Source organism: Notothenia coriiceps, unplaced genomic scaffold, assembly GCF_000735185.1.
Source record: "Notothenia coriiceps isolate Sejong01 unplaced genomic scaffold, NC01 NC01_scaffold00037250, whole genome shotgun sequence".
Lineage (NCBI taxonomy): Eukaryota > Metazoa > Chordata > Actinopteri > Perciformes > Nototheniidae > Notothenia > Notothenia coriiceps.
Genome location: NW_011369951.1, coordinates 8,613,725 through 8,625,259, shown reverse-complemented (window position 1 = coordinate 8,625,259; position 11,535 = coordinate 8,613,725). Strand labels below are relative to the sequence as shown.

Genomic DNA, 11,535 nt, shown 5'->3' with positions numbered 1-11,535 from the left:
CGCTTCTGAAACTCCACCGCACTGCTCTGACTGGCACATGTGCGTATGAAATATTAACGTCGAATGTGCATATATACGCAGCAGCAAACACTGACACATTAGTGCGACATGGTAGTAGACTCAGGTCACACACCACCATCCCCGGAGTATGTCCTTCACATGACGTAGTGGAGAGCATAGACAAGAGGTAGGAATGCTCCGATCGCCCATTTATTTGAGGCAGATCGCCGGACATCAGTGGTACCGGCCGATACCGACCAGCCGATCCGATCCGAGTGGGCGGGCCATGGGGATCTTCCAGTTTAAAGTGAGATTAAAAACTCAGTTAATGGGGCTAAGTTAATGGGCTCATTCACCGCACTGCGCTTCCAGCAAACAACAACCACATAATTATTACATTCCAAATGAAGTACATTATTCAAGTTTACATTAACTTTGGAGAATAACCACGGGAGAGATGAGCGGAAGCTCTCTCTTTTCCTCTCGTCCCCCTCTCTCTCTTTTCCTGACAGCCTGTCAGTATCGTCTCATGCAGCTCACTGATCCAGTAATGAGTGACCCGACAGTGAAGAATAAATATATTTATAACTAGTTTAGCTTGTTCCAGAGGTAGATCAAATAGCTAAGTGTGTTAGGTCTAACTCTAATGGCACATTTCTATTGCAGGGCCTCGCTCGGCTTAGTACGGTATAGTTAGGCCTTGGTAGGCCAGGCTCACTTTATGCTGCGTTTCCATTACAGTTTAGTAGCTGGGGCAGTAACTATAGTAACGCAGTGTAGGCGGAGCCGTGACGTCATCTTCAATGCGAACCACAGAAAACAACATCAGCCGTTAGTTAGCCCTCACAGCTCACAGCTCCTCATATCTGTTCAGAAACTAGACAAAAGTTAAACAAGTACAAACCACATACTGTCTGTGTCATGGTGAATACAGTCGCTGGTTTATTTATGTCTGTATAGGCCGTTGTTGTGAGTGTGGACGGTCGGAGCATATACTGTATTAGCTTAGCCGAACCCCATTTAGAAAAACACGCATTTTAAAAGGTTTTTCGCCTGCCGTCTGTCTGCAGACTTGTCAAAGCCTTAATTCATGGTTTTTACTAACCGGTATCAGTATGTTGTTACTTCGGCATCATTTTGAAACGTGTATTACAATTAAATCACGGTCAAATATGTTCATTTTGTTGTAGTTGTAACCCCCTTGCCAGCGATTCTCCCTCTAGTTTAGCATAGTCAGCCTGACGGCCCCTACACACGGCGACGTGCGTTGTCGCTTGCCGGCGGGGGGGGCTGAAACTAGACAAACAACCAATCACATGAATCTCCCGCCCCAGACACACAAGCACGCGGTTTGATTGGCTAGAGCTTGGACTGATATATGATTCGATTGGCTGACGCCTCCGTCGAGGCGTCAAAAGTAGAACATTGCTCTACTTTTGCAGCGAGCACCGCGAGAGAAGCTACGCTTTGCTCCCACAATGCAGTTCGGTGAATCGTGACGTCACCCCATGCAAAGTGAATGGGCAGAAGCGTTGAAGCGGCAACGCACGCCGCCGTGTGTAGGGGCCGTGACTCAGCCTGGTTGTTGGCCCGCTAAGAACCTCGATTTTATGGGGCCAGTGAAATGTGCAAACTGTGAAATAGTACCCCCTAGCCAGTACTACGCCAAGTGGAAACGCAACCAAAAACGGGCCATGCACGGCAAGCTTAAACATCGCTGCGCTGTAGTGGAAATGCGCAATTAGTGTGTGTTTCGCTCCGCTCACCAGTCCGTCACAGCGGGTGGAGCTGCAGGATTTCTGCTTCACACACGTTGCATACAATTTCATTTTGGACGCGTACGTCTATTTTGCTTTCTATTTAACATCTGTAGCGAGGTATGGCTGATTCACAATTTCAAATGACTGTAAATTTAACCAACACATTCAGACAGATAATGTAACTTTACACAGTGGTTGGCACATGGGATGTTTTCATTGGATTTTGGAATATTGCAACAACAACAACAAAAAAGCTCTGTGTTAAACAAACGTTTGGATATTTACATGTTTTGTTCAGCAGGATAATCTCCACATATTGACACCACCACAATTGTGAGTAAATATTTTGGTCAGAAGTCAAAAGTTAACTTTAGACCATAACTGACTTCATGTCACCACAGCTAAGTGGTTCAAAGTCCTGATGATTCGTGACTCCCTGCGGAAATGTGGAATCCTAAAGCTGATTTCTTAGAATGTGTGGCATGTTGATCATGTTTGCTAGGGGTAAAATGTAGACCATTTTTTAAAAGATCAGGTTGTTTTTGTTGGAATGAATAACCAAAAAAAGTACTTGATTCAACGTCATGGACATTTTAACACAGCTGTATCAACATGGTGCTTCACCTGAAGTATGGCTCCACACATTTTTATTTTTATTTATGACTACTGCTACTTACATCTGAATCTTAAGTCTAGCTAGTACTCAAATGATCCCTTAAGTAATCAATTAGGATACTAGTACATTGATGATCAACAATGGATCATTAATCCACAGTTTAAGGCTTTATCAAAAAAAGTGATATTGTGCGTTTTGATCTGTTTTATATCACAATTAACTGAATATCTTCAGTTTTGGACCGTAAGACGTCACTCAGAGCTATGGTAAACATTGATTGACATTTTTCCATACTTTCCGACACCTTGTGCTATATACTGAAAAAATATTGATGAATCAATAAACATAAGCCATATTGGACAATACTAATGTGCTGTTGCTCAGCAAGTCCAGCATCCAGTGATGGTATCAAGGTGGGGGTTTTGCATTAACCTTGACATTGAAATGCATTATTGATATCAGTAATACCCATATGATAATATTATGCATATGGTCCAGCGACTTTAAAATCTCACTATCAATTAATGTTAGTATTCCGTCATTTTTGTACCCTCGTATTTTGAATGTAATTAATTTGTTAAAAATTAAAACAAACACGTTAAACAAAGTTTTCCCCTCAATTCTAATTGAGTTATAACCATAGGGGTTGAGACAGCCCCAGTATCGAGCAGCAGACAGGCGACTCTGGTGTGTTTGGGTGTGTTCTAATCCTTTAATGAGCCAGTTCACCAACAGGCCACTCTTGATTCATTAGAGTTAAAGCTGGTTACCTCTACATGAGCTCCAAGAGAAGAGCAGGTTGAAAGCAGTAATTTTGGGACTGAACGCCTCCACACACACCACTGAACACACATTTCTGTCCTTCATTCAGCAAAGCTGTAGGCAGGACTTCAAACACACTCTGAATGAGATCAATTAGTGCATACATATATGAGTAAATTCTTTGAGTAAAATGTATTTCCTGGTTGCTACTGTATATGTGAACACCGTCCACCCTGCACCACAGTCCATCCGACTCTTCTTATCAGGAAAAAGATATTTCAACAACTACTGGCCAGTTGCCATGACAATTGGTACAGATATTCAGGGTCCCCTGAGGAGGATCCTTAATAACGCCACAGTCTGTCACCTTCAACCACGTGGCACAAATTCCACTTTAGGTATAATTTCTAAGGATTGGGGTGTCTCTGAACAGGAACAGCTCTTAAAAATGTATATCAGCTGATTGCCAAATGTATAGATCACATAGTGTTTGAATTTGGTCTAAAGATAACATCCTGCAGATTATAATACAATGCAATACACAATGTAAAGAATTCATTAGAATTGAGAGTTGCAGGATTGACTCCTAAAAAATGAAACATTTATCAGCATTTTTTCACTTATGGTTCCGTTTGAATGCAATGTTTTTCTTCAACTTATTTGTTCAGCCGTCTGGTCTGGTCTGTGGTTAACAAAGAGATGTTGTTGTTTTCTCTACAACATAAAATATAGTTAATATAACCTACTCATGAATTAGCAACGCTTCAATCTGTCATAAAAATGGTTGCTACGAGTGACCTAATGAGGCAACTAAACATCATCACACCAAACATTAGCCACCTTTAGCTTAGCAGTTGTGAAGTGAAGTCATGTGACCGTGATGTAGTTTTTATATAGCCCAACATTTTGACGTCTAGAAGTGGCATTCTTATGTGGAGATTATCACATCCTTAACAAAACATGTAAGTATCATAAATGTGTTTGCCAAATATCTTATTTTCTGTCATATTCCAAAATTCAATGGAAAAATCCCATAGCTTTTTGTTGAGGGAGTCCTTGCGATTCTAACTTTGTCATCCGACAAAGATACGTCAACACTGTACCATTTTAATCAACAATATATGCCAAACTACTTCACCTTTAAATAAAAACAAAGGTTAACGTATGATTTTTTAAAATAAAAGATGACTCTAAATTGAAATTGTATTGATCCAGAGGTGAAATACTGACTCCTATTTCAGGTGCAGCGCCTTCGGAGCAGGTGACTCGGAACTCCAACTTGCATCTTTAAATTTCAGTCTTGCACCTTAAAAGGGAAAAACTTAGGGCAATCATGCTAAATCCACATCCAAACACACACAAATTATTAATCCTTATCATTATTAATAATGCATGATGACTTATCAAATTAAAACCATCATGTTATTTATTTTTTCTTACTTTGGTGTCATCCAGTGGCAGTATCAAGAGTGCTGTTGAGGTGTTCTATTTTGCAGCAGAAGCAATGGCTTAAGACAAGACAAAGAAATTAGTCCTTTGTATGGTTCCAAAATGCTGTTTCATATGCCTCCCATAATGCACCACAATAACATCGTTTGTGTTTTTGTCCCAGCAATGTGAATGTGTCACCCCCGGTTGTGCATTCTCTGTTATGAATTTGCGGTCGGAAGCTTGGATAACACTGATGACGTATTTTGTGTTATTATAATTATTTATTTACTTGCCGAAGCTCCACAGAACACGTTACATTACACTGTTGGAGTAAACTGGGCACTATGAGTGATATTGCTGAGTGTCCCTTTAATACTCCTGTATTTACAGTGAAGGATCTCCATGCTAGGATTATAACTGGGCTAATCAGCAGGCAATCTACATCAGAGCAGGAGAGAGATATCACTCTCTGCTGAACATAACTGAGTGGAAGTGGAGTAGTACATATTTTATTGGCCTCAGTCACCTCTCATCTGCTCCATTCAGCAGCTGAACTGTATGTAACCCCCCAAAACACCCCAGTACTTATACAGTGATGCTGCTGTTCCCCGGTAGCACAGAGGAGGAGGATGGAAGAGGCAGAGAGCTTTGAAGGAAGGATGACAAAGAGCTAATCTGCTCACTACTGAGGCATGTTTACCACGGCACTCACTCCATATATCATCTTAACTGAGTCAACGGTTGAGTGTTCATTGAATACCAACATGTTTATAAGTAGGCCTAATACATATAATATACAAGGAAAACAAGACCTCTGTTATTCATTTCTTATACATTTGAGGTTTCGAATTTTCCTCTAGGTGAAGGGCAAAGGTACTGCCGGTTTTGAGATTCTCATTGTAGACATATTCAAATATATTCCATACAGGAATTCCTGTTTATCCGAAGCTTTATCCCGAGGAGGCTGTTTACTGAAGCGGCCGTTCAGCGGCAGAGGGCGGGAATAAGGGGGTGGGAGGCTGGGTCCTTTGTCCCTCTGCAGCCCCTTCCTCCCCCAGCATGACAGCAGCGCGAACCCCTGCTGGGGCTCTCCCGTGCAAAACATGTGCCCCTTTTTATGTTCAATGTATTGGGATTTATTTCAGAAGTGCAATGTGGATAGTTCAAGAAGGACAAAGGGACGTTTATAAAGACCGGCAAGTTATTTCTAGAACAAACAGGTCCGTCATAATGACACACACGGCTGCTCTCTGTCACATGGCACCATAAGAGCGGATACTATCAATATTGTTTCTGAGAAACATTTTTTTTTTTTTTTTATGATTTATTCGGGTAATACGATCCCATTAGTTAAATGACAGTGAAGGCAGAGGTGACGACACACGGTAACTGGTCCCGGGCGGGATTCGTACACCGATCATCAGTACGGAGCCAAACCCGGGGATATGCTCTACCAACTGAGCTATACGACTGGTAATGAATTTCAAACGTGGTGGGGAAATAACGGCCATGCGAAACCCCTCCAAAGACACAAAGCACTTTGTTCGGGCTCTACTTTCCCGACGTAACACCCAGGCGAGGAGGAACACGTTTCTGTGGGAAACACACTCAGGCACCTAGCTTAAACCCGCAGCATCCCTGCTAACCTACGGGAAAAGCACCGAGGTGTCAGGTACTCACTGCAACAACAAACACCGTGCTTACACCGAGCGCTAAACAACAGCGTTACTACAACACAAACAAGAGAGGGACGCCAGCGCGAGCAGACAGATTAGTAGTAGCAAATCCGAGGCTGACAAGGGGCTCCCGTAGTCTGCTCCACTCAGCCGTAGTAAAGCTCAATGGTTGCTTATTATGCTGGCAGCGACTTACCCGTTTTCCCTGCTCGTCTGCGTTCAGCTCCTCAGAAATAAGTCCACATTGTTGTGTCCCCGCAGCCCTCCGACAGCCCAAACCGCTGAATTTAAAGCACCGTAGGCATCAGTCGGTGTGTAGAAGGGTCTCCCGTGAGTGTGTGAGGATGAAACGCCTTTCCTCCTCTAGGAGCTGCATTGTTGACATTGTCTTGCTGACGTCATGCTGGCCCTCATTCACAACAACGGCCGAGCCCCCCTGTTCTACGGTGATGTGCCCCCCCTCCCGTTATACGGTGATGCAGCCTTCTGCTTTACGGTGATGTAGCCCTGTGTTTTATGTGTCTACTATGATGGAGCCCCCTACTCTGCGTCTCTGTAGCCCCCCTGCTCTATGGTGATAAAGTCCCCTGCCCTGACTCCATACTGCTTTACTCTTACACATGTTATCCCCCTGACAGATATGTGTGGGGGTTGGGTTGCACATAATCATTTGAAAAATGTAGCATGAAACTAAACATGAATAGACCTTTTTGTCATCTGGCTCTCATTCATAAAGACACAAACAAACAGAACGCATGTTCAACCCTTAAAGACACGTTCTGTCGTCTCCAAATGATAAAGGGCTGCTAAACTAACTGATTTCAAGACCCAACTGATCATGTTAAAATATGTTTATATGTAATGGGCCAGTCTTAGCCTTATATAGCTGTGCAGTGATGACGTATTTTTGTAAATTGACCCTGAAGTAAGCATCTAAAGGGCTCCCTCAACAAAGAGCCAATGGGATTTTTTAATTGGATTTCCAAATATTGGAGAAAATAATCACGTTTATGATATTTACATGTTTTGTTCAGCAGGATAACCGCTCCACCTATTGACACAACTTTAATGATTTGTTATTTGTTGTTCAGAAGTAAAAAGCTAATGATACGTTCCTTTTGTTAGCCTAACGTTAGCCTACAAAGGAACTACATCACCCTGCATGGCGGCTTGCAACCACCGCAAGCTAAGTGCAGCTAACGTTCGCCATTTTGATGACATGTGGAAGCTTTGGACGTCCACAAAATTGGAAAATCTCTTAAAATGATATTAACCACTTTCTTCCAGGCTAACCGATATCCGGGTGTTAGGAGGACTCATTCCATCACCACGGTATTGGAGAGATAGATTTGAAAGGGAGAGACAGACGGGATGATTAAAGTGACTTCAGGACGGATTTGAACCTGGACCCCCTCAGCATTGACCACCCCAAAAATCCAATGTTGAGCTGTTCAATAGCAATAAGAAAAAAAAATGTTGTCCATATTGGGATAGTTACTGAACTCACAAGGCATTTACATCATATGAAATCACACTGTTAAACAGAGAAACATTCATGGGATCAAGTCAAGTAATTCCTGTGAATGAAAATCAAATTAATGCATTCGAAGGTTTGATGTGTGCTGTGTCCAATCCGAACGGGACAGAAGGTACGATACGGTTTCTAATACGGAGTGTAATCCGGAGGGAGCTGGCAGAGCTGCTTCATTTTATCAGTTTGCCACAGACAGCCACCTCTTGGGCCTCATTCGCAGCGGCTGGATCCAGATCAGCCCACATTCTCAATGTCAAGATGTTATAAATAGCCAGAACTGATTTGTACAGCTCCTCTGGCAGCTCAGATCGGCTCAGCGGGGGACGTGATGTTCTCAGCCATGGATCCATGGGTAGTCTGAGAAGGAGCAATGATAAAGAAAAGGCAAACATACACCTCGGAAGATACGTCCATACAGAAACATGTGTGTTTGCATTCACAAAATATGAGTTTACATAACACTGTATAATGCTGTGTACACTGCTATATGATAGTCAATGAAGGAATGTAACTAGTACATTTAGTACCTTATTGAAGTCATATTTGGAAATAATTGTACTTTACTTAATTATATCAGACTCAGAATGAAGTGTATTGCCAGGTACGTCAATAAACTTGATTCTGATTAAATGCTACTTTATACCACAATTCAGAGGCCCATTTTATAGTTTTCACTCTACTACAGTTATCTAACACTCACAACTACTTTTTACATAAAGAACAAACGTAAGGTATATCTGATATGATGCAATACTTTAGGCAACTACTAATCCACCTTGTATTTGATTTAAGTCACTCAAATCGGCTCCACGTAGACAAACTAGGATGAAAAATGCTCATGCGTATTTGTTAGCAATAAAAACTGTATATAAAACCCATAATAATATAATACTGTGAGCAGAGCCATTTTGAGAGAGAGAGGGTGAGCCAGGGAGTGATCTCTTTCCATAGTTGCAATCATATAAAGAACTTTCTTTTTTTTAAGAATCGTTTTTATTCTTCGTTTCAACCTCACAGATTATTTTGGACTACATACAGCCACTAAAGTGCCTTCAATTCAACAACAAGTCACAATCATAACAGAGGGTGATGGGTTCAAAGTCTGAGTGAGTGAGTGAGTGAGTGAGTGAGTGAGTGTGTGTGTGTGTGTGTGTGTGTGTGTGTGTGTGTGTGTGTGTGTGTGTGTGTGTGTGTGTGTGTGTGTGAAACCACATTAGCACAGAGCATGTCAACTGTTGTTGAAGGTAGTACATGGATCTATAAAATAATCCTGCATCACTATGGCAACTGAAGCCTCACATTTATATGGATGCAGCTCTGGACTGCAGCTCCATCAGTGATCCTTAGCTGAGGGGTGAGAGAGGCTTTGGGACAAACGGTTTCACCTCATTTGTTTCTCAATCGACTCACAAATCAAATTAATACTCTCAACATACCCTTGTCCACTTGTAGTTATTCAAATATATGTTAGAGGATGTACAGTTGCAAGAAAAAGTATGTGAACCCTTTGGAACTACCTGAATTTCTGCATAAATTGTCATAAAATGTGTTCTGATCTTCATCTAAGTCACAACAATAGACAAACACAGTCTGCTTAAGCTAAAACCACACAAACAATATGTTTTTATGTTTTTATTGAACACACCATGTAAACAATCACAGTGCAGGGTGGAAAAAGTATGTGAACCCTTGGATTTAATAACTGGTTGACCCTCCTTTGGCAGCAATAACCTCAACCAAACGTTTCCTATAGTTGCATATCAGACCTGCACAACGGTCAGGAGATTGGACCATTCCTCTTTACAAAACTGTATCAGTTCAGCAATATTTTTGGGATGTCTGGTGTGAATCGCTCTCTTGAGGTCATGCCACAGCATCTCAATTGGGTTAAGGTCAGGACTCTGACTGGGCCACTCCAGAAGGCGTATTTTCTTCTGTTGAATCTGTCTGGGTCGTTGTCCTGTTGCATTACCCATCTTCTGTTGAGCTTCAATTGGTGGACAGATGGCCTTAAGTTCTCCAGCAAAATGTCTTGATAAACTTGAGAATTCATTTTTCCGTCGATGATGGCAATCTGTCCAGGCCCTGAGGCAGCAAAGCAGCCCCAAACCATGATGCTCCCTCCACCATACTTCACAGTTGGGATGAGGTTTTGATGTTGGTGTGCTGTGCCTTTTTTTCTCCACACATAGCGTTGTGTGTTTCTTCCAAACAACTCAACTTGGTNTTCCAGTCTAAAGATGTCTAGACACTAGAGATGTTAAGATTCACCGATTCGCATCGGTGCACCGGCATAAACGTTCAAGATGCGAGTGCACCGGTTGAAAGAGTTTTCAACCGGTGCACTCGCATCTTGAACGTTTATGCCGGTGCACCGATGCGAATCGGTGAATCTTAACATCTCTAGTGTCTAGACATCTTTAGACTGGAATAGCGGGGCCCAGTAGTGAACTCGCCTCACAGGTGCACACGCCAGGATAGAGGACATTAGACTCCAGAGAAAACTTGCTCGAGTCCGAGTCCAAGTCGGAGCGTTAATGTACCATACAGTCTATGCAATGTACAAGTCGAGTCCAAGTCATCGTGTGCGAGAATTCACGAGTCCAAGTCTGAGTCGCGTCAATCAGTGCNAGTCCGAGACGAGTCACGAGTCCCAAAAATCGGCACTCGAGTCCGAGTCCAGGACTCGAGTACTCCATCTCTGCCCTGTCCAACACCTAGCTTCTCTTTAGTTATCTGGACTTCACACTGTACATTTCACGCTTATTTTGTATTTCATATGCCATTCATTGCACACTTAAGGCAAGTAATATCCTACTTTTATATTGTATTAGTCGTAAATTGGCCCTTCAATGTTATGTTTTATTTGTCAGATAGTTTACAGATTTTTATATTCTCGGTCAACTTGTATATCTTCTACTTTTTAGTTATGTTTTATTTTCTATTTTGAGATGATTATATTTTATAATTGTTTATTTTCTACTCTAATACTTATACTTAATACTTTAATTTCTAATTATGTGCATGCCTTGGTTTGTATGCTGCTGTAATGAAAACATTTCCCAATTTGGGACCAATAAAGTACATCTTATCTTAATCAGGTCGCTTTGAGAAGATTAAGTAATTCTTTAAGTTAACATAGAGTTCTCATATAAAATAAATCTTCCTTACTTTCCATGAAACACCTTCTCCACATAAGCCTTCATGAAGTGCCTCCTCTCCACCCTGTCAGTTTCCTCTCCACTGTGAGTAGACAAAGACGAGGACCGCCTCAGCCCCCTCATGTAAGCGGGTCCCCCCATGTGAGCGGGCGCCTCCATGTCGTCCCCGCTGTACGCCGACTCTGTGGCATCGCTGTGATTGTGGCCCTCCTCTGGGGGCTGCTGCTGGGAGCTGGGCTTGGCCGGCGATGTGGGCTCTGGCAGTAAGGGCTGCTGCTCGAATTCCATGGAAGGAGCCTGCTCTGGGGAGAAAATGTCTGTATGGCCTTGGTGCTGGCCTCCTTTAATGCGAACAGCTGTGGCCTCCGAGGCCAGGGCAAAGTCTGTTAAGTTGTCCACTGCTACACCCTCCATGTTGGAAATATGCCTTTTCCTTTTAGTTTTGCAACAGTTTTTTTTAGCATGAGCTTTTGAGTGTTCTGCAGGAACATTAGGGTGGTCACATTTGTAGGTGCTAGTTAGAAGGGTCACCTGTCCTTAATGGGTTTTAATTTAGCAGTGTTTCCCACTGCGAGTTTGCCAACATCGAGAGAGC

At 42.4% G+C, this 11,535-nt stretch overlaps 1 protein-coding gene across 1 annotated transcript in view; it reads left to right on the top strand.

Moving 5' to 3' along the window:
* Nucleotides 1–6,530, top strand: part of LOC104967255 (mitogen-activated protein kinase kinase kinase 7-like) — an 18,477-nt gene extending 11,947 nt beyond the window's left edge. The window contains exon 8 of the mRNA XM_010796672.1: nt 6,507–6,530. Coding sequence (XP_010794974.1) covers nt 6,507–6,530 — 24 coding nt within the window. The remainder of the gene's footprint in view (nt 1–6,506) is intronic.
* Nucleotides 6,531–11,535: the final 5,005 nt, after the last annotated feature.